Here is a 24,644-nt window from a genome sequence, read left to right as displayed (position 1 = left end):
CCAGGAACAGCCAGGAAGCCAAGTGTCACTAGATCAAAGAGTATGTTATGAGAAATCAGTTCTTTATATGTCTTGGATATCACTTTTTATCACAGAAACTTGCTGCAAAGATTCTTCCTCCTAAACCGCCAGTTAACTGTCTTCCTTCTAATTTTAACCACATTTAGTTTGTGCAAAATGTTTTCAATTTCACATCATCTAAAGTGTTTATCTTATGTTCTATGAACCTCTATGTCCCTCATCTGCTAATGAACTTTCCCTCTATCCAAAGCTGTGAAAAATACTTCCTTATATGCTCCTCTAATTTTTTAATCATGTGACCAAATATCCATTTGAAGTTTCTCTTGGTATGTGGTTTGAGGACTCGTGTAAACCTAAATTCTGCCATACCACTTTCTTGCTTTCCCAACCATTTGTCAACTAGAAACCCTTATCACTATAATTGGTTTGTTAGGAAAAAAAAAATTTGCTTTTAAGGATTTTATTTTTAATATCTAGAAGTCATTAACATATTCACAAGCTGTTGAATCCCTGGAGGTTCATGGTCTATTGTGGTTAGTATTTCAACTTACACAAGTTTGGATGTTGCCATGATCTCTATTTTTGTGATCCTATTAAATACTTCTCTTTCTAGAGCAAAATTGTAGTAATTTCATGAGTTCAAGATCCCAGAAGTTCCCTCCCTCCCCAATAGATCTAGGGATGTTATAGACACCAGTTAGAAGTTGGGTAGGTTTCCCCTGTTATGGTAGAACTACCATACCTTGGGGCAAGATCAGGTAGAGGTTTCTCATGTATAATTTAGAATTATATCTTAATAATAAAAATATTCTATTTTATGAGGTTTATTAAATGATCATTAGAAATCAAGGAATAAAAAGGATACAAAATAAAAACCACGTGCCTGTGGCTGATTAGTCATTTCAAAATCTCCACCTTACCGCCATCACTGCTGATTCATACATCATGCCAAAAAGGAAGAGCCTCAAGTCCACTCCCTTTTTCCTCTGTCTATAGGAAGCATGTAATGACAGGAAGTCAGTGGGCTCTTGGGATATGTAGTTCCTTTTTAGGGTAACAGATTTTCAATTATACACTTGATATACAGGTTGACAGTATTCCTCAATTAGCCAGGTAAGGCTGTATTTTTACTTGAATAAGAAAGGACAAGGAGAAACTGGGATGAGAAAAAAAAGAGGAAGGTGGTACAGTAATTTAATCTATACCTGACCTTGGAGAGAGCAGAAGTTTCCCAATCTATTGCTGAACTTGAAGCAGAGCCAATCAGCTTCAGTTGATTCTGTGTCAGGGGAACCAAGGAAGGACAGAAACATCAGCAAGAGATAGAAATGATGATGGGGCAACTAGTCTAAAGGAGTCCCTCAAGCCAGGAGAAAGAAGACACAAACTAGCACTCTCTCACACTCCCACCCCCATCTTTCTATCTCCACTGTCTTTGACTCTGTCTCATTCTGTGTCTGTCCAATCTCTCTCTGACTCAGTCTCTATCTCTCTATCCACCTCTCTCTGTCTCTCTCTTCCCTTGCCTCCATCCACACTTCCAAGTCTAACAATAGGTTAACAGGGTCAAAATACAATTTGAACTTCAGTGGACTGAAATTCAATGACAAATGCACAGTCTTATATGACGGCTCAAAGATCAACTTCATAAGTATAGAATGGGGGAAAAGATTTGATGGAAAGGGCCATAAAAAATAGGATGTTGGCCTATATTGAGGAATCTAGGTGATAGTGGATATAGCACTAAGCCTGGAATCAGGAAGACACGAGTTCAAATTCGGCCTCGGTAGGCAAGTCACTTAACCTGCTTGGTTCCTCAATGAGAATTAAATAAATGTACTTAATACCTAGTAAAACCTATATAAGAATGTTAGCTATATACATGCACATTATCTGCCTATCTAAATGCAAAGCTCCCAGAAATAAGACAATAATAACCCCTCTGTACTTTGCCCTGGTCAACCTACATCCAGAGTATTGTTTTGGGGACTACTGGGTTGGGAAGGCCAAGTTTATGTTATATAAAGATCAGTTGAGGAAACTGAGAATGGCCTACCCAGAGAAGACCACAGAGGGCCAGGAAGTTTATCTTTCGGCATCTGAAGGGTTATCTCATGAAAGGGAAATTAGACATGTTCTCTTGGGTCCCAGAGGTTGGAATCAGGAGCACTGTGTGAACCTTAAAAATTGCCAGACCCTACTTCATAAGATTGGATTAAGACCATTCCCCATTTGGGCAGTGAACTCTACTTAGATCAGGAATGTGAGAACTCTACTTCATCTACTTAAGTCTGACCTAGGGGAAGATAAAGTTGTAAACTTTTTTCTGAACAATGAAAAGTACTTAAACCCATACACCTTTTTAGGTGTGAACAAAGAATGGTCTGTCCTTTCAAAAACATCTACTGTGATTGGTAGATGGGAGAACTTAGGGGAGGTGACATAGGAGAAAATTCCCTATATAAGGAGATGAGAAATCTGAGAAAGGAGTCTCGAAGGAGGCTGTTGGGAGAGACCTCTTGGGAAAGGCTCTTGAGGACAATCTTTTGAAGACAGTCAGAAGAATCCCTCTCTGGAGAAGGATGGCTGGCTGAACTGGTGTCTGAATCCTTGCTTGAACAGATCTTATGGTGAGTGATTAAGGACTGACTGATCTTTCTCTTAAGACTCAGGTCTAGGCAATGTTGGCTCAAGGCCCTTCATACTTATTCCTTTCTTACTCTTTCTCTCTTTTCTTTAATTCCTCATTTCTTTAATTAAAATCTCTATAAAACCCAGCTGACTTGGGTATATTTGAATAATTGGGAATATTTCCCTGGCGACCGCCTTATATTTGATTTAAAAACAAAACACTGTAGTGAAAACATATTTCCTGCAGTCACAACTTACTCATCCACTCTTATATCTACTACAATTTAAGTCTCACACTATTTTAATCACTACACTTTATGGCCTCAACTATTTTAATTATTACAAGTGTTGGGGGAAGGGATAGGGAAGTTGCAAAAGACCAATATAGGTTTAATGTAGTTTTTAAAAAAATAATTCCTCAAAGAGCAGAAAAAATAAATGCAACCTCCTCAGATCACAACTCAATGAAAATAATAATTAGTAAGGGTACATGGAGAGGTAAATCAAAAATTAATTGGAAATTAAACAATAAAATTCTCCAAAACCGATTAAAGAACAAATCGTAGAAACAATTAATAACTCCATTGAAGAAAATGACAATGATGAGACATCTTTCAAAACCTATGGGATGCAGCCAAAGCAGTACTCAGGGGGAAATTTATATCCTTGAGTTCATATATTAACAAATTAAGAGAGGCAGAGGTCAATGAATTGGGCATGCAAATTAAAAAACTAGAAAGAAAACAAATTAAAAATCCTCATATGAAGACTAAATTAGAGATCCAAAAAAATCAAAAGGGAAATTAATAAAATTGAAAGTCAAAGAACTATTGATTTAATAAATAAGACTAGAAGCTGGTACTTTGAAAAAACAAATAAAACAGACAAAGTACTAGTTGGTCTAATTAAAAAAAAGGAAAGAAAAAAAAATTGACAGTATCCAAGATGAAAAGGGAGACCTCATCTCAAATGAAGAGGAAATTAAGGCAACCATTAAAAACTACTATGCCCAATTATATGGCAACAAATATGGCAATCTAGGTGAAATGGATGAATATTTACAAAAATATAAATTGCCTAGACTAACAGAGGAAGAAGTAAATTACCTAAACAACCCCATATCAGAAAAAGAAATTGAACAAGCCATCAAAGAACTTCCTAAGAAAAAATCCCCAGGTCCAGATGGATTCACAAATGAATTCTATCAAACATTCAAAGAACAACTAATCCCAATATTATGCAAACTATTTGACAGAATAAGCAAAGAAGGAGTTCTACCAAATTCATTTTATGACACAAACATGGTACTGATCCAAAAGCCAGGCAGGTCAAAAACAGAGAAAGAAAACCATAGACCAATCTCCTTAATGAATTCAGATGCAAAAATCATAAATACGATACTAGCAAAAAGACTCCAGCAAGTGACGATGAGGGTTATTCACTATGACCAGGTAGGATTTATACCAGGAATGCAAGGATGGTTCAATATTAGGAAAACCATCCACATAATTGACCATATTAACAAGCAAACTGACAAAAATCACATGATTATCTCAATAGATGCAGAAAAACCCTTTGATAAAATACAACACCCATTCCTATTGAAAACACTAGAAATTATAGGAATAAAAGGGCATTTCCTAAAAATAATAAACAGTATATATCTAAAACCATCAGCAAACATCATCTGCAATGGGACTAAACTTCCCAATAAGATCAGGAGAGAAATAAGGATGCCCATTATTACCCCTATTATTTAACATTATACTAGAAACACTAGCAGTAGTAATTAGAGAAGAAAAAGAAATTGAAGGTATTAAAATTGGCAATGAGGAGACCAAGCTATCACTCTGCAGATGATATAATGGTTTATTTAAAGAATCCTAGAGAATCAACTAAAAAGCTAGTCGAAACAATCAACAATTTTAGCAAAGTTGCAGGATACAAAACAAACCGACATAAGTCATCAGCATTTCTATATATCTCCAACCCATTTCAGCAGCAAGAATTAGAAAGAGAAATTCCATTTAAAATCACCCTAGACAACATAAAATATTTAGGAATCTATCTGTGGAGACAAAAACAAGAACTATACAAACACAACTACAAAACACTCTCCACACAATTAAAACTAGATCTAAACAATTGGAAAAAAATGATTGCTCATGGGTGGGATGAGCTATCATAATAAAAATGACAATCCTACCCAAATTAATCTACTTATTTAGTGCCATATCCATTGAACTACCAAAAAACTTTTTTACTGAATTAGAAAAAAACATAACAAACTTCATTTGGAAGAACAAAAGATCAAGGATATCCAGAGAAATCATGAAAAAAAAATGCAAAGGAAGAAGGACTTGCAGTCCAAGATCTCAAACTATACTATAAAGCAGTGGTCATCAAAACAATTTGGTACTGGCTAAGAGACAGAAAAGAGGATCAGTGAAATAGACTTGGGGTAAATGAACTCAGCAAGACAGTCAATGATAAGCCCAAAGATCCCAGTTTTTATGACCAAAACCCACTTTTTGATAAAAACTGCTGGGAAAATTGGAAGACAGTATGGAAGAGATTAGGTTTGGATCAACACCTCACACTCTACACAAAGATAAACTCAGAATGGGTGAATGACCTGAATATAAAGAAGGAAACTCTAAGCAAATTAGGTGAACACAGAATAGTACACTTGTCAGATCTTTGGGAAAGGAAAGACTTTAAAACCAAGCAAGAGCTAGAAAAAAACCACAAAATGTAAAATCAATATCTTTTATTATATCAAATTAAAAAGGTTTTGTACAAACAAATCAAATGCATCCAAAATTAGAAAGGAAGCAACAAATTAGGAAACAATCTTCATTACAAAAACCTCTGACAAAGGTCTAATTACTCAAATTTATAAAGAGCTAAACCAGTGGTTCAAAAAAATCAAGTCATTCTCCACTTGAAAAATGGACAAGGGATATGAATGGGCAATTTTCAGTTAAAGAAATCAAAACAATTAATAAGCACATGAAAAAGTGTTCTAAATCTCTTATAATCAGAGAAATGCAAATCAAAACAACTCTGAGGTATCACCTCACACCTACCAGATTGGCTAACATGACACAAAGGAAAGTAATGAATGCTAGAGGGGATGTGGCAAAGTTTGGACATTAATTTATTGCTGGTGGAGTTGTGAATTGATCCAACCATTCTGGAGGGCAATTTGGAACTATGCCCAAAGGGAGATAAAAGACTGTCTGCCCTTTGATCCAGCCATAGCACTGCTGGGTTTGTACCCCCAAAGAGATAATAAGGAAAAATTCATGTACAAAAATATTCATAGCTGCGCTCTTTATGGCGGCAAAAAAATTGGAAAATGAGGGGATGCCCTTCAATTGGGGAATGGCTGAACAAATTGTGGTATATGTTGGTGATGGAATATTATTGTGCTCAAAGGTATAATAAAGTGGAGGAATTCCATTTGAACTGGAACAACCTCCAGGAATTGATGCAGAGTGAGAGGAGCAGAACCAGGAAAACGTTGTACACTGTAACAAGGAAACACTTTAAAAGACTGATATATATTAATTTAAGGTCGCCAAGGAATCAGCTATGTAATTCCTAAATGAAAAACTCAAGTCAGCCGTCAGCCTTTTTGGAGTTTAATTACAATAGGAGTAAGAAAGGAATTAGAGATAGAGAGAGAGAGAGAAAGGGGAGAAAAGGGAATAGGGCTTAAATACCCCTTCTGTTTAGGCTGGGCCAAAAGGCCCAAGCCCTTAGATAGCTGGAGCAAAGAAAAGAGACCAGTCTCTATTACTCACGTGTCCAAAATGGAGAAACAGTCTCAGGGGCCCCCACCTTCAGCTTCCTTCAGAGCAAGCCTTCCCAGAGCCCAGGAACCACACCGACCAAAACCTCAACCTCTCCCTCAGTCTCCAGACCCTCCTATCTTTAAGGAAAACCATCCAAGTTGCCTCCCCTCAGTCCTCACATCTACCAATCACTCTTCATCAATTTCCCTGTCAATGGAGGCTCTTGCTTAACCCAGGACCACCCAGAGGTTTCTGGCTTTTGCACATGTTTGTTGAAGGTCATATTTTTCAAATGATTAAATCTTTACTCCTTTGCTACAGCCCTTTCTAAATCCTGTTAACTTGAGTATGGTAGAGATTGGAATAATTAAATTTTGATCTAGGCTGCAGCCCTTACTCAATCCTATTAGGACTGAATAGGGTGGAGTATCTCCATTGTATCAATTCTAAAATCAATCAAGACTCAAAGAAATTCCTGTTCTATGCTTAAGCATAGGTCAAAGTCCTTTCCATTGTTCAGCAAAAGGTTTCTGTCCTAAAGTAATCTTAAGAAGGGAAGAGAAGGAACCTCCCCATGCCAATGGGATTCCCATTCCAATAGACTATCAGTAAGAAATTTTCCAAGTATGAAATATCCCAATGGTGAAATTTCCAACATTTATAAGTCTAAGGAATTTTGAGGTTTACAACACAGAGATTGTATACACTGTGGTACAATCGAACATAATGGACTTCTCCATTAGTGGCAATGCAGTGACCCTGAACAACTTGGAGAAACCTAAGAGAAAAACCACTATCCACATTCAGAGGAAACACTGTGGGAGTAGAAACACCAAAGAAAAACAACTGCTTGAATAAATGAGTTGAAGGGATACAGTTCGGGATGTAGACTCTAAATGAACATCCTAGTGTAAGCAACAACATGGAAATAGGTCCTGAACAAGGACACAAAGAATATCCAATGAAATTGCGAGTTGGCTACGGGAAGAGTGGGTGGAGCGAAGTGAGGGAAATAATGTGATTACTGTAACCAAGGAATAATGTTCTAAATTGACTAAATAAACTTATTCAAGTGAGGGTCAGAGGCTGGAGAGCTGCCCTAAGAGGGCACGACAAGCCCTCCATACCAGAGATACTACCCCTCCCTGAGCACCCCATACACCCCAATTTTACCAATTACCTGCAAAATTACATTTCCATATATGTTTTCCAAAGTTATATGATTCAAATTGTCTCACTCCTTCCCTTCCCTCCTCTGTCCTGGAGCTGGCAAACAATTTGATATGGGTTATAAATGTATTATCATACAAAACATATTTCCATATTTTTCATTTTTATAAGGGAATAATCATATAAAATCCACCCAGCTCTCACTTATGGCTCCCAGTAGCTGCTAGCATGAGGCAGCAGCCACACTCCAGGCAACGGCTTTGACAGGCCAGCTAAACCTTGTGAGGGTAGCCATCGGGTCGTAGACCCCTGGTGAACCAGGGCTTTGCTCACCCAGCATGTGAAAACTGCTTCGGCTGAACAGACAGAAGAAACCAATAAGAAGGTTCAACGGCTGAGAGGGCGACGCAGCAAAGCACTGTGGAGTGCTCAGGGCGTGTTGGAGCACAAAAGACAACACGGCCATCCAATGCAGCTGAGGAAGTCTCCAGGTGTAACGATTTTTCGTGCCACTGGACCCAGGCTTCCAACGCCGAGAGAGTGGGACTGTCTCTGTCTCGACTTTTCCACTTAAATCTCCTTCACGCACAAGTGTCTTTGTGCACACTCATCTATACACCATAGATGAAAACGCACAAAGACAATCGTCATTCTCGGTTACCGAGAGACTACTACTATACTATAACTATAAACTATAAATGGGGAAAAAAAATTGCTCACAATGAGAGTTGTCCTAAAGTGGGACATGCTACCTAGGCAGGAGGTGGCTTTCACCTCCACATGTTCTCTCTGAACTGTAAATCTTCAGTGTAAAAGGTCACCTCATCTAGGTGCAGATGGGTCTAACTGGCTTCAAGGAGCTCTTCCAATTTAATTTTTTTCCTTTTCTTATTTAGAATATTTTTCCATGGTTACAGGATTATTTCCCTCCACCCCCTGCTCTCTCCTCCCCCCCTCCCAAAGCCGACAAGCATTTCCACTGGGTTATACATGTATCATTGTTCAAAACCTATTTCCATGTTATTCATATTTGTAGTAGTGATCTTTTAACATCAAAATCCTAATCATATCCCCATCGTACTACATAAGTTTTTCTTCTGTGTTCCTTATATATTTGGGAAATTAAACCTTTGTCAGTGAGTTTTGTTATAAAAAATGTTCTCCCAATTTGTTGTGTGTCAGTATCTTTAACATCCTACAGAAAAGCCATTTACTATGATTCAGTATTCGAATGAGTTGAACTGTTCTGTTTGGACTAGCAAGGTAGACTAAGTGACACTGGGCAAAGCAGCTGCCGCTTTACAAAGTTGGTGGTTCACCGTCTGAGACGACCTCCAGTTATGGTGTCTGCGCCCAGCTGTTGTTGTGCTTTCTCGCCCATCAGACTGGGAGCTGTGGGAGGGCAGGGGCTGTCTTGTGCCCTTCTTGGTATCCCCAGTCCAGGGCCTGGCACAGTGTAGGAGTAGAATGAATGCTTGTGCACTTTACAGTGCAATCACTTTGAGAGCAAGAGGCATTTATTCCATGTTTTTTCCCTGTCTGATCTTTTCCTTGCATCATTTATATAATTCATTATTGCCATCATTTCCCCATCAAACTTCTTTTCCCACCTGCCACACTGACCAGCTTGCTGCTCCTCACACCCTAGGCCCCACTTTTGAGCCCATTGCATAGGCTTCTGGCCCAGCCTTAGCCTATGCCTGGCCTTGCTGCCCTCCTCCCATCTGCCTCTTAGAATCCATCTCCTACATAACTAGACTCATACACCATCTCCTAACCGCAGGGGGAGCTGCCTAAAATGACCTTTATTTCCTTTGTATAGAATATAAAGTCCTGGAAGGCAGTATGTAAAGGCTTGGAGTGGGATGACCCAGATTCAACCCCCCCTCCAAAGCTACCTATGGATTGGGTTAATCACTTGGGTCCAAGTTCCCTCATCTATAGCATAAAGACCTCAGTCCTGAACAAGTTGGTCCTGTGTCCCAGACCACCCCTCTAAGAACGATGTTTGTAAGTCAGGAAGAAAACCCATGGGATTTCATAGGAAACCAACACTATGAGAGCCACATATTTTTAAGAGAACTTTATGGGCCCCAGGTCCAGAAGCCTCAGATCTGAGGGAACTCTGAGGTCTCTTTTGGCTTCATATCCAATGATTTTGAGAACCAAGAAAGCAGCAAAGGTCTCAGAGTTGCCAAAATATGTCCCCAAAGCCACAGAACCCCAGAAAACAGTGGGTTAGTTACAGCAAACACACACACACACCCCTTTCTAGAGTGTGAAGTGACCAGAGCCTTTTGGTGCTCATACACATCATTATGTTACTTCAGCAGGATCAAACGGAATCACAGGAGTTTACACTTTAGGGGCCATCTCATCCAACTGCCTCATTTTGCAAGATGAGGAAACTGAGGAAGCACCAAGTGGGGATAGGTCTTGCAGCTCAAGATCAGTTGGCAATATGGTAGCTGGGGTGAGACTGGAACCCAGCTCTTCCCAATACTCTTGATGGGCTCTTAAACTATTAGGAAAAAGTTGACAATTCTGTTTATTTGGTTCTTTTGAGGTAAAGAAAATATAGAGATTATGGATGTTTTTAGGAATATTTTCATCAAAGTAGTGACATTTTCTAAAAGTTGTGGTCCTTGAAATGTGAACATCTTGGGGTTAGCAGGAGAATGCAGCTGCAGGCACAGCTGGTCCCCTATGCTATAGCCCAGGCAGCATGTTTTTGGAGAGGTCCTTACCCTTCATCCAGGGTCTCTGTGTTGGAAAAGGCCCATCCAGGACACCCATACCTGAAAAGGAATCCCTTCTGCTACACACATTTCTGCCCAACTGGGCCCTGAACTTCCTCCTAAAACAGGCCTCAAGCAATGCAGAACTCCCTGCTCACAAAGGCAAGCTACTGCATTTTTGGATGGTTTAAACTGAAAGGAAAGAGTTGAGGAACTCAACATCAAGCTAAGAATCTGCCTCTCCAACTAACACAAATGAATGCTGATGCCTTTCAAGTTCATTGTGGGAGGCTTTTCATTTGCTTAGAACATGTTTTTTGGAGTGTCACCTTAGCCCTTAGGACCATAATGGGCAGGCACCGGAGGAGTCATAAAGTCCAGCTTCTTCTGGAAGCCCAGAGAGGGCCAGTGAGCAGCCCAAGGTCACACATGTAATAGGAAGAGGATGTTTGCAAAAGAACTTTGCAATGCAAACTTTCAAGTGATTTTGTTAGGGGAAAGAACAAGAAAAAAACATAAAAATCAGGTTTATTTTGGGGAAAGGGAAAAGGGTAAGGAAAATTATAATTTATCTTAAACCCTAATTTCTATAAACATATCTTAAACCTAACTTATCTAAACTAAAAACATTAAGTTTCCCCAACACAAAATCTCACAAATGGAGTCCAATCAATAGGCCAGGATCTTCAGATGAAAACTGTCCAAAGCAGGTCCAGTGGAGAAGTGAGTCTTTAGTTCTCTGTTTTAGCTGCCAGCAGCCAGTCCAAGCAGGATTCCTCTCTCTTCAGCTGGCATCACCAAAAGGCCAAAAATCTGATGTAAAACCTCCAATCCAAGGTCCTTCAGAAGAGAAGTGAGTTTTCTGTTGGGGCCTTAAAATCTTTATCCACATCTTGACCCTTAGGCTCCCATGTGACTCCAGTCACATGCTCCTGTCAATCACTTGAAAGTTTACATTGCAAAGTTCTTTTGCAAATGTCCTCTTCCTATTACACACAGGCACCAAGTGGAAGGGCCAGGCTGATCCAAACTAAGGTTTACTGATCCCAAATCCAGTATGTTCTCCATGCTACTACCACACTGCTTCCCTGAGGGGTATGATGACTAGCCCAGAACCATACAGCCAGAGAAGGCTGGAGACCACCATCAAAGCTGCCCACTTCCCTGACACCGAAAATGGCTTCGGAGAGGTAAGTCTTTAAGCACTTCTCAGTGGCTGCAAATCCTTGTTTCTCAAAAACGGAATTGATTTCTAAAGAAGAGCAATTAAAGGAGAGAAAAGTGTCTATAGTGTAAGGAGGCTAATGAAGCAAGCAATATAGGAGGGCTTGATGGACACGGAGTCAAGCAGGAATTCCAGCACAGGGCCCTGACAGGGGCAGGCCAGGGAGAATGGGCAGAACAGAGCCCCCTGAGCCTTGGGACCTGCTCTGAGAAGTGTAGTGGGGAAGCAAGATTGGTCTGGGATTGTGACTGCACTGGCACATTCTCCCCACCATGTGGTAAAACAGAGATAACAAAAGTATGAACAATAATAACAATATCTAGTTTTTAGCAACATTAAGCTTCAAAGTCTGCAAAGTGTTTTCCATGTTATCTCACTGAATCCCCCCCCCCAAAAAAAACAAAAACCTTTCCCTCCCTCTCCCCCTGGCTGCTGTAAGGGAAGTTTGGTAAAGGTTAAAATGTGAGCTCTTCTCATTGCATACCTTTCCAGTTCGACTTTGGGGGAGTTAGGGTCCTCCCTACTACCACCCCAAGCAGCCATGGCACCTCCAGGTTAAAAGGAATAATCATTAGCATTTACATCACATGAGCATGGATATCATCTTACCCATTTTGTAGACAGGCTAACTTTTACCCCCTTGTTGTCCATACTGTTGCACCAAACAAGTTGAGTGAGAGCTCCTGATGGTAGCCATGATATTTATGAACAACACAGAGAAATGCATAATAAACTTTAAAGCAATTTAGGCACTAATTTATTGAACTAAAAATAATCTTGGTACCAGGAGACATGGGGGAATCCAAATCAACTACCTCACACTCCAGGGACACCCAGTAAATCAGTGAGAAGCACATGGCCAAGGAGGACTAGACAAAGAGGCTGTGGGGCGCAGAGGCAGCTGGGGTCTGGGAAGTCTGAGACAGGGGCAGCACAAGCCACCAATTCCCTAAGGGCAGCCCCACACCAGCTCTCACCCATTGTAACACTCGAGAACATGAAAAACTATCCAACAGCCTAAGTACAAAGTGCCTCATGAAGGAATGAGACTGGCCAGTCATCATGAGCTGTGTCATTCCTTTGATGGTGTGTATAGCCCACACCTAAAAGCTAACAGAAGTCACAGGGGATAGTCCCCCATCCCTCTGTACCTGCAGCAGCAGGCAGGAAGGCAGCCTCAGAGAAAACGAGGAAAATACGTCAGGCCCAAAGGGTCCATTACTTTAAAAATGAAACCTCTTGGACACGTTGGCTCCAAAAGAGAATGTGTGTGTGCCCCCTCCCAGTATAGCCAGAGGCAGCTTCTAGACTGGCTCAGGAGGCAGGCAAGGCAGGTGAGGGTCTGTCCCTAATTAAGAGGAGGACAAGAGCCCTTTCCACACCCCAGTGGGTTTGAGGCCACAGCATAGAGGCCTTGGGAAATCACTCTAAGAGCCTTCTCTTCTGAAGGCAATCTGGAAAGGAATTGGGACAACCTGGACATTCTGGGAAACATCCCACTTGTCCGATGACAACTCTTCCCCCAAACCATCAAAGTAAAGTGACAAAGGTCAGAGGGAGATGAGGGTGCACAGCTCCTGAGACTGCCCCAACTCAAGTGAAAAGCCCCTTCCTGGCTTTCGTTTTCTTGGAGCTGCCTGGTGGAGGTGCGCACCCCTTGGCCGAAGAGAACCATTCTGGGAACTTCCTCTTGGAGGTCTCTGCTGAAGGCTGTGGAAGAGAAGAAAGGGAAGGGCAGACAGGGAGAGATGGGGCTGAGTACAGGGGGCCTCCAGGAGCACATGCACAACACATGCTACACACATGCATGCACACAGGTGCTAGTGTTAGCCCTCATAATGCACAGAGCACAGGGTCTGAAGAGGCACATTGCCAATGGAGCTCAAGAAAACCCCTGGTAGTTTGCAGAGGACTCCCTGTATTAACCTGATTTGGTCCTCAGAACTAATCTGGGGAAGCTGAGGCTCTTAGAGATGAGGAAACTGAGGCAAACAGGTGTGATGACTTGTCTAGGGTCACAGAACTGATGAGTGCCTGAGGCAGTATTTGAACTCAGATCTGGTCAACTCCACCCATTGTGTCATCCACTTGCTATCTCAAAGGTCCAGAGTTCTGCAGCTCAAACGTGTATATAAAAGTCATTTCCAATACCTGGGAGTCTCCCTAAGTTCAACATCATTTAATGTAATATGAATAATTAATGTTAAACAAGGGAAATATTTTTAACTACTTCTATTCTAGTTAACCAAATAAATGTAGTCTGAATGCTTTTTTAAAAGTGTAAACCATGTGTTTAACAGAAACACTGTGAGAATGTGAGCATGGCCACTCCCCCTGCCTGCACCTATGAGTCTGAGCTCTGAGTGAGGGTGTGCCTGGGAGAGGAGGGTGAAAAGCCCAGCCAGTATCCGGTTTGGTCTGTAATTGGGAGGAAGTCTCTGAGGAGAACAGCAGCCAGGCCAAGGCAAAGAAACACAAATAAGATCTCTCCTACAGGTAGATCAGAATTTAAAAGGGAACATCAGAGACCTATAGGATAAAAGAATGAAAAAAGAAAGCCCACCACAGGCAACAATGAGATAAAGGGGCTAGAGCCTGGGTTTGCTGAGAGAAGTTTGAGCCAGGGCTGGCTGATCAGCTGGTGGCCACCGAGGCTCATCTGGTCTGTCCAAGGCCAGTCCCCCCCAAGCCAGACTAGTTCTGAAACTCTCCTTAAGAGGGGCTTGGGGGCATCTGTACTCATTCCCCTCGAACTGAGGCCACAGGTCCTTTCCTAGGTCCTCATCACCCCCACTCACATGTTGGCTCCTTTGAGTGAGGCGTCTTGCTTTCTTGGTACCAGTGTACCTAGTGCCTGGCCCAGAGAAGCAGCTTTATATTTCTTTTCACTGAAGACCAAGAGTACAATCAACTGGGAGAAGCTGTGCTTGGCTCATTCAATGTGGCCTGCCATCCTTCCCTTCCTTTGTCAACATCACTGTCCTGTTTCATCCCACTACTGTACCAAAAACCACCAGGGGAGCCCACCAGAATCAAAGCCAGCCCATGACCCAAGGAATAGAATGAATCAAAAACAAAAAAGGAAGAATGCATTGATTTGAAGGGATACATAGTAATTCTGTTGTAGTGGATCAGATGAATCAATATGGTAGAAACAGCATAGGGGAAGGCTAGACAAATGAGAACAGGGATAGGGGGAAACCAATGGGACAGGGAGAAAGACCTCTACCAAATCAACAGAGGGAAAATGAAGATATGATTCCTAAAACCTCAGCAAGAAGGGAAGCCATGGGAGATTAAAGTGGAACCATTGAGGGGAAGGGGCTGGAATGGTGTCCTGAGAGGTGGAGTCTTTCCCAAAATGGAAGTATATAGCACTAAGGAAAAGCACACCCAATTAGAGCCAGCAACAGCAATGGGGGTGGGGGTGGGGGAAGGAAGCACTCCTGGACTCTCCCTGCTCACTCCAGCCCTTTCTTCTATTCCCCATTTTCAAGAGAAGTCCCAGGATGGAAGGTAATGGTCCCAGTCATAAGGATGCAGCCCAAGCAGCACCTACATGGCAAGAAGAGGAGGCAGCAACTTTGAGGTCAAGCCCCAGAGCTGGCTACGTCAGAAAACCCTGAAACAATAAACTGGGAAAAAAATTTGTAAAAAATTTCTCTGATAAAGGTCTCATTTCTCAAATATATAAAGAACTAAGTCAAATGGATAAGTGTCCAAGTCAATCCCCAATTGATAAATGGTCAAAAGATAGGAGGGGGGAGGGCGGGGGGGGCTAAGTAGCTCAGTGGTTTGAGAGCCAGGCCTAGAGATGAGAGGTCCTAGGTTCAAATCTAGCCTCAGACACGTCCCAGCTGTGTGACCCTGGGAAAGTCACTTGATCCCCATTGCCACTCTTCTACCTTGTAGCCAGTATTGACTCCAAGACGGAAGGTAAGGTTTAAAAAAAAAAAAAACCAGATAGGAATAGGTAGTTTCCAGATGAAGAAATCAAAGCTATCAATAATCATAGGAAAAAATTTTCTAAATTCCTCTGGATGAGAGAAATGCAAATTAAAACAAGCTCAAGGTACCACTTCATATCTATCAGATTGGCCAATATGCCAGTAAAGGAAAGTGGTAAATGTTGGAGGGGATGTGGCAAAATTGAGACACTAATGCATTGTTGGTGGAGCTGTAAACTGATCCAATCTTTCTGAACAACAATTTGGAACTATGCTCAAAAAGCTATAAAACGGTGCATACCCTTTGATTTGGTAATGCCACTATGAGGGCTATATCCTGGAGAGACTTTTTAAAAAGGGAGGATCCACTGGTAAAAAAAAAAAAAATATATATATATATATATATTTATAGCTGCTCTTTTTGTGATGGCAAAGAATTGGAAATTAAAGGGATGTCCCTCAATTGGGGAATGGCTGAACAAATAAGTCAGTAAACCCTGAAGCCACATGGCAGTCACCCTTGGTAATAACTTCTTCACTCTTTACTGCATCATTTAAGGACAAGGCTCATCCTTCCTTCCTCATATGGCAAAGAGAAAGAGGGTGCAAGGAACCTAGACAGAGGAACCAAGCCCCAAGAGGAAGAAGGGCAAAGAAGGAGCCAGGAAGCCAGATTCTCAAGGCTTCATATGAAACCTGTAGTCCAAAGAACACCTGCTGGCCAGCTCCATTGCCTAGCTGAACTGCAGAATTTGGGGGAATGGCATTCTTTGGGCTAAATTATAGAAGTACTTCTCTCCAGCAGGTAGAGCTAAACTAACTGGGTTTTTAGATTGAATAGGCTTCAGAGTTAGGGCTTTCCACCTTTGAGGGGCCATAGACCCATGGGTAGTAGTCATTCTGATGAAGCTAGAATCATGTTTCTAAATGCATAAAATAAAACCCAAAGGATTCCACAGAGAGCCAATTATCCTAAAACATGGTTATCAAAATATTTTTTATAAAGCTCATGGACCCCACAATAAGAACCCCTGCTTAGAAAGAAAGGGAAATTCTCTGACCACCTTAAAGTTTCTCTTGCATGGTTTCATTGCCTGGACATCACACACAGCCTTGAATTGGAATGGAAATGAGGCCCCTAATCCTGCTGCTGTCCCTAGGATGTCCCAAGAATGCAACTCTGGTGAATTATTTTTAAATGAGCTGAGATACCCTTGGCAGAACTCAGAGCTCAATAGGCCAGTTGAGAACGTTGTGATAATTAAAATAGTGGAAGACTTAAATTGTGGCAGATATAAGAGTGATTGGCTTAAATTGTGACCGCAGAAAATATGGTTTCAAGACTGTGTCTTGTTTTTAAATCAAATATAAGGTGGTCGCCAGGGAAAAATTCCCAATTATTAAATATACCCAAGTCAGCTGGGTTTTATAGAGATTGTAATTCATACAAATGAGGAATTAAAGAAAGGGAGAGAGAGAGAGAGAAAGGAAATAATGAGAAAAAGAGAGGCCGGCCCAGGCCAGCCCTGGCCAATCTAGGCCCAAGCCCTAAGAGAAAAATCAGTCAGTCCTTTATCCACTCACCACAAGATTTGTCCAAGCAAGGATTCTAGTGTTCAGAGAGACACCAGTTCAGCTTCCTCCAATTCCGCTTTCCTAGCTGACTTTCCCGAGAGAGAGACCCCAGAGGGACAGAGTCTCCTCAGAGGGAGCTCCAGCGAGAGTCCCTCTTCTCAGTTTCTCATCTCCTTTTAAAGGGAATTTTCTCCTATGTCACCTCCCCTAAGTTCTCACATCTACCAATCACAGTAGATGTTTTCCAAAGGACAGACCATTCTTAATTCACACCTAAGAAGGCTTGAACTTTTGATTAAGTTCACACCAGAAAACCTATGAGTAAGTTTCTCACCTTTTTGCTCCTTGTAAATTCACAAGTTGCCTGACCTTTATAGATACTTAGCACCCTTTTGTATTAGATCTAAAAATAGGCACAGCTTAAGAACTTTTGCCTTACTATAAGTATGGGTTTAAGTATTTTTCATTGTTCAGCAAGGAGTCTCTTCCCCTAAAGCAGGCTTAAGTAGGGGTGGAGTAGAGATCTCACATTCCTGATCTAAGTAGAGGTCTCACATTCGTGATCTAAGTTCCTTCATTGTTTAAAATGGGGAATGGTCTTAACCAAGTCTTATGAAGTAGGGTCTGAGAATTTTTAAGGTTCACAACGTCACAGGGTCACTTATTATACAGACATTATAGGATCCCTTAATCGGGTTATTCAATTCTACAGGGAACCAGAGCCAAGGGAGCAGAGCTTCTATGCATGAAGGTGGTAACCACCTTTTCAAGAGAGGCAGGCAAAAGGCCTATTGAACTTCAGTTCCCTGAGAGAAGCCAAAATGCATGTCAAGACACTTTAATTTAATGAAGCAAAGCGAGAGGAACAGAACCAGGAAAACATTATACACAGAGACCGATACACTGTGGTACAATCGAATGTAATGGACTTCTCCATTAGTGGCAATGCAGTGACCCTGAACAACTTGGAGGGATCTATGAGAAAAACCACTATCCACATGCAGAGGAAAAACTGGGAGTAGGAACACAAAAGAAAAACAACTGCCTGAATCATGGGTCGAGGGGATATGATTGGGGATGTGGACTCTAAGTGAACATCCTAATGCAAACATCAACGTGGAAATAGGTTCTGATCAAGGACACATGTAATACTCTGTAGAATTTCACATCGGCTACATGAAGGTGGGGGGAAGGGAGGGAGGGAAATAATGTGATTCTTATAACCAAGGAATAATGTTCTAAATTGACTAAATGAACTAATTTTTTTAAAAAGACTTTTAACAAATTTCCTCCTATTGAAAGTAAGGGCTAAAAATTAAAGGTTGGACTAAATGTATAAAAATGTAGTCACTGAATATACATTACTCAATTCAGAATGACTTTTTATGATATTTTATTTACAAAAGGAGAAGGAGTGAAAATAAGGGAGAGAGACAGACAGACAGACAGACAGACAGACAGAGAGAGACAGAGAGAGACAGAGAGAAAGAAAATAGATAATTACACTGGCTGGGTCCTAACCAGGCACAGCTTCAGAGGCCCCAGCAAAGGGGAACCCAGAGATAAATTAAACAAGGGTTCTAGCCACAAGGCCTCCTCCAAAAGGAGGGGCCTCTCTGGAGGCTAGTATGTCCAGAAAAGCCAGGAAAAGGAGTCAGTCCTTTCACTCACCCATGTGGTAGTCCTAGAGGAAGATCTAAGAGCAGTCCGAGGTCCCAAGCCAGAGCTCCTTAAAGGTCAAGTTTGAATGCCAAAGACCTCTCCACAGGAAGTTTTTCCCACTTTTAAAGATCATTCCCTTTGTCACTTCCTGTGCCTTCCTTCCACTTTACATGGACCAATTGCAGCTTTAGCTTTGCTTAGGACTGCCCCAGTGGGTTTTAATTTGTCACCTACTATAGCACACTGGGACACAGACCTCCCCATACTTAATGATAAGTGGGATGTATACTGCTTCTGGTGATTCAATCTAAAAGTGGTCAGAGGGGAGAGTTAATCCCATCTTCACATAACAAAGGATAGCTAGTGTGCTGATAAAGTCACTTTATATCAGAATTCACAGCTCCTCATGATTAAAACTCAACCGTACTAGTCATCAAACAGTAATTTAGAACTAACTAAAGAACTGACAAACATTAGAAAGGGACCTTGGAAATGACCCTGTCCCACCATTTCCTTGTCCACTGACATGCTGCTTGGGATCCCAGGGCAAAGGCCGAGAGTCCCACTAATACAAATGAGTTAGGACTGCATCCGACAACCTTTTAAGAGGAGGCTGTAGGACCCACCCCCTACATGCTGACTGCCTACCTTGTTGGTACTTGAGCAGGGCCCTGAAGTGCTGGGCACTCCACTCTCCACATTGGATTCCTTTGGAAATGGGTCAGATAGTGCGACGTTCTGCTTCCTCTCCTTTTCCACCAGCGCCACTACTATCTGGATGAGGTAGGTCTCAATATCTGAAGGAACCAGAGTCCTGATGGCCTTCATTTTGGAAATATCTGAAAATAGATGTTACCAAGTGAAACTGGAAGAAAATATCCAAGTTGTGAGAAAAATGCAACAGAGCACTAGACATGAGCATCCCCCAGAGAGACAGTCACTTCAGACTAGAAAGAGCCCATGAGGCACAGGACAAAAAAAGTACCCAGTATCATCTTGGGGCTCACCAATACCCTTTGTTTACAGGTAGTAGAAAAATTTATCACAATGTTTACTTAATATAAAGTATGAAGAAATCACAGGAGCACCCCCTCCCAATTTCTGCTGTTCCAAAGAATCTGTCCCTATTCCCCCCAGCACTGCAGCACCCTGTCATTTCTAACTTCTCCTGGACCACTGGGAAAATACTTGCAAGAGCCCAAGTGGTAGTTTGAGGAGCAGAGTCAAGACGGTGGCTTAGAAGCAGCAAATGTCAACTCTTCTGTGAAAACCTTTCCACACCCATCAAAAACAAAGAGCTTCAAGGGGGACAAAAAAAAAATACAACAACAGGACAGAGCCCAGGGACCCTTGTGCTCAACTCAACTTAAAAGGTACACAGAGAAGGTTGAATTCTCAGGTTTAAGGAAAAGAAAAGTTCCAGGGTCCCTCCCCCATCTACTGTGCTGTGACTGGCGGTTGCTGGGATCTTGAGGTGAGGGCTCCAACCCAGAGGGAATGCCTTGCTACCACAGTTGCTTCAGGCTCATGGCTCTATTCATAACTGTCAGGGAGGCAGCTGAAGGAGAGGGGCAGAGAGGAGGAAAGCCTGGTTGCAGCCTTCAGCCCCCATGCCTCCATCTTGAGCCTCTGACTCTGGAAGTTTTGGCCTTAGGACACATTCCCCTCTGAAGTCAGCTCAGATAGTTTAATCTTGTTTAGCAATAGTGCAGATAAGAAGACTCCAGGGGGCAGAAAAGTGTAATCTCCAACACCTCTCCCCTACCTTTTATGCTGCAACCTTGGTACCATCATGGGAAGCTCAGGGCTCTGACCTGGCAGCTGGCAGGGAGGTGGCTGGCAGAAAGGAAGAGAGGAGGACCAAGGGTAACTACCTTAAGCCTCCACATCTTCACTTTCGCCTTCAGCTTCTGCTGGCAGCTGGGGAATATCTGGCCTCAGAGCACATTAATACAACAAATCAGCTTCATCAGTCTAATTCAGTTAATCAGCAGAGCAGAGAAGAAGTCCCTTCAGGGCAGAAAAGCCCAAACTCACAGATCCAGAAAATAAACAGAGAAGTAAGAATACATTCAATAAGGAGAGGGAAAGAAGGAAAAAATATGAGTAAACAACAGAAAAAGAAAAAAAGAAATTACAATTGATAAGAGTTTCTATTCAGGCAATGAACAAAGAACAAATGGAACTGAAAAGGACCAAGGAACACCAAGCAAAAACTCAGGAACTCCAGAGAATTGGACTTGGGCTTTGGAAAAACTCAAAACACAATTAAGAAAGGCTGAAGAAAGTTGGGAAAAGAACTTAAAAAGCAAAATAGGTCATCTGGAAACAGCAACACATGAACTAAAAAACAAGAAAATAGTGTCTCACAAATCAGAACTGACCAGCTCAAAAACGAGGCAAAGAAAATGAAATAGATGAACACAATGACCTACAAAGAAAAATAGATCAAAATGAAAAGGAGGCTCAAAAAGCCAGGGATGAAATTCAGACTTTAAAAATTAAAATTGAACAACTAGAAGCAAATGACTTCGCAAGGAAGCAAGAATCTATAAAAAAAAAATCAAAAGTGAAAAAATTGAGGAAAATATAAAACATATCACTGATAAAACAACAGACCTGGGAAAAAGATACAGGAAAGACAATTTAAGAATTATTATTGGACTACTGGAAAATCATGACAAAAGAAAAAGCCTGGACATCATTCTATAGGAAATTATTCAAGAAAACTGCCCTGATATTCATGAACAAGAGAGTAAAGTGGAGATAGGAAGACTACACAGATCATCTCTTGTATTAAATCCCCAATTGACAATGCCCAGGAATGTTATAGTAAAGTTCAAGAATTTTCAGACCAAGGAAAAGAAACTACAAACTGCTTAAAAGAAACAATTCAGATATCATGGAACCCCAGTCAGATTTACACAGGACCTGGCTGCACCCACGCTGAAGGACCAGAAGGCATGGAATGTAATATTCCAGAAAGTAAGAGAACTGGGTCTACAACCAAGAATCAACTACCCAGCAAAATTGACTATATTCTGTCAGGGGAAAATATGGTCATTTAATAAAATAGAATATTCCCAAGCATTCCTGAAGAAAAGACCAGATTTAAACAGAAAATTTAATGCCCAAATACAGAACTCAAGAGAATCACCAAAAGGTAATTGTGGATAGCCATCATACCCACGCTGATTGACGGAGTCGCAGCAGCCTTCATAAAAGATGAGGCACCCACTCATACCCACTCTATGTGATTTCTCCCTCTAATTTCCCTTACAAATGAAATTGTTATGACTATTGTTCTCTACCCAATACAGGAGAAATAATATGAGAACAAATACTTATAGGGTTAACACATATATATCCCACTTTAATCCCCCAAGATCATTACCCTCAAAAAATTACATTCACAGAATTAAAACCCAAAGATCATTACCCATTACCCCTCCCTTCTCTCTCTCTCAGCAGAGTTACACTCAATTTCCCCACACCAACTGCAAGCCAAACACACAGACACATCAATCACCTCTAAAGCACGGTCCAATGGGACACGCTTCACTGGTTTGTTATGTTTACAATAACCAGAGCAACATCACTAAGTGACTTAGTGAAACATAAAGAAAAATGCAACTTAGAAATTATAAAGATACCTGATTCTCGTCTGTATTAAATTACTCTTTAACCCTGTACCTAGCTGCGAAATGTTTTGTTACCCATCTCCTAAGTAATTCTGATTGATTGTGAAAGCTAATCAAAAGCTACAATGATTCTCTTAGCTGGTTATCCCACAGGTCAGGGGGAACTGATTCCCTGGCTACCCTACCTATGTCATTTATCTCTATCATGTAATTTTTCTGTTGTAAAACATGGTATATGATTATAGAATGTTGATTAAGCAATTTGTTAATGTGACATATCCAATTATCTGTAGATCATGTATATTAAAAATGACTGTGTGCCAGAAAAGCATGTACTCACTGAACTATATAATAAACATGAACCCTGCGCCAGATGGAACAGTTTTGTGACTCCTGAGCTCCAGGTCTGAGCACTCAGTTGTCTCCCATTTCATCATTATTCACCTGAACCGCCACACCTAGGCAGAAGGGACCCTTGGCTTTGAGAGACCACTGGCGGGCTTTCTTTAAGAGACCCAATAAGTTCACTTTTGCATTTATTAATTTTTTTATTTTTTTGCTTATCTGTGAAAATGGCGTATCTCCCTCAAGGAACAGAATTTCCTTGAGGGCAAGGACTGTTATTTTTATATTTGTATCTCCATTGTCTAACACAGCATCTGGCAATTAAATTCTCACTGGTTGGTTGATGGATTGATTAGTCACCTTTTCTTGGTTGATTATTTCTCCATTTTCACAAAATGGGTCCAGAAGAGTTACCTTCAGACATGCTCCAGCATTTCCCATTAAAATGGACTCTGACCATTGAAATGCACACAGAAAACTGGAGAGAGTTAGAGAAGATGCCTGAGGATAACAGCAAAGGCTGGAGAAGGCTCTGTTTGGGGTGCCCACAGATTTTAAATGGTATCTGCCCTTGGATTCTGCTGTACTTGATGGTAATGGAGCTGGGTAAGATTAATATGATTTAGAGCACCTGCTTGTCTTATAAATGAGTAAAGGGAAGCCTAGAGAAAGGAAAGGACTTTGCAAAGGTCACAGAGGTTGTAGCTAATACAAATGGCAGCCTGACACAGATTGTATCCAAAGATACAAGAATGATAATAAATAAGTGTAAAAAGAGTTAATATTACATCCTTTAAGTCAAGAAAAATAAAAGACTTGATGGTCATGATGTGGCAAATGACACCTAAGAAAGTGGGTTTGAGAAGGAAGGAAGAAACCAGGGAGGAGGCTCCTTTGCCCCCCAAAGGATGGGAGAGAACTAATCAACATTTTGTGCTGTGGCTTTTGGAGGAGAACTTGATAGTAGTTTCCAGAGCAAACAAATTTGCTTCTCCTAATCTCCTCTCTTTTTTTCTTAGCCCTCTGCCCCAGCCTCCTCATCCTCTGTTCTTTGGTAACCCTGGACAGGTTTGTTTCAGGACGATGACCACAGAACACATGCGGGACACATCCTTGCACTGCCTGCTGCTCTTGGGATTGAAGTCACACAGCTGGGCCACTTTCTCCCACTCTGTGCCAGGTACCTCTTCCTTAAGACTCCTTCAGGAAAGCTTCTTCTGATGCTCTGTTGCTGACTTTGTTTTTCTCCATCTGCTCATTCTGTCTCACATTCCATTCTTCCAGATCCTTCTTTGCCTTCTCCCGCCACTCTTGCTCAGTCACTTTCAAAGCTGTATCCAGTTCTTGTAGCCATTTCTTCTGCTCCTCTCTCCATTTTCTGATGCTCTCTGGTTCCTGACTCAGTCTATCTGCCTGGGCCATAGCAGCATAGACATCTTAAGGACCACTGGCTTCTTGGAACATGTCTCCATTGACTGTAGTCCCCCGTGTCCACAATACCAGTCTCATTTTCAGCCACTGGTTGCTGCAGGGCTCCTTCAGCACCTCCGAAACCTTCATCATAGTTTTCACTCTCCTGCTGGGCCAGGAAGGCTGCTGCTAGGTCTTCCTCAGCTGGCACTGCCCCCCTCCTCCCCCTCCGCTGAAGAGAATAAGCCGAAGTCATCAGCCATGGTTCACCAAAACTGTGTCCGCACGGTGCATCTGCCACTGCCTGGCCGAGTGCGTGCCCAGCCCTAGTGCCTATTGCTCTACCACCCCTCTGCCCCACCCCCTGGTGCCTAGGATGCAGCAGTGACTCCTGTAACCCGATACTGCCAGCCTAACTGAGCTGGCCTGCGAGGGGAAGAGAGGGCAGAAGAAGGCCCGACCCAATAAGTTCAAATGAT

General features: G+C 41.7%; 1 protein-coding gene and 1 pseudogene across 1 annotated transcript in view; both read right to left on the bottom strand.

The window, feature by feature from the left end:
• Nucleotides 1-10,871: 10,871 nt before the first annotated feature.
• Nucleotides 10,872-24,644, bottom strand: part of WRN (WRN RecQ like helicase) — a 136,578-nt gene continuing 122,805 nt past the window's right edge. Inside the window, exons 31-32 of the mRNA XM_007495569.3 lie at nt 19,418-19,608; nt 10,872-13,295 (exon numbers count right to left, since the gene is read on the bottom strand). Coding sequence (XP_007495631.2) covers nt 13,179-13,295; nt 19,418-19,608 — 308 coding nt within the window. The 3' untranslated portion in view covers nt 10,872-13,178. The remainder of the gene's footprint in view (nt 13,296-19,417; nt 19,609-24,644) is intronic.
• LOC103092645 (clathrin light chain B-like) lies at nt 20,741-24,428 on the bottom strand (annotated as a pseudogene).

The sequence above is a fragment of the Monodelphis domestica genome, chromosome 6 (assembly GCF_027887165.1).
Source record: "Monodelphis domestica isolate mMonDom1 chromosome 6, mMonDom1.pri, whole genome shotgun sequence".
Taxonomy (NCBI): domain Eukaryota; kingdom Metazoa; phylum Chordata; class Mammalia; order Didelphimorphia; family Didelphidae; genus Monodelphis; species Monodelphis domestica.
This window is presented reverse-complemented; position numbering and strand designations above follow the sequence as displayed.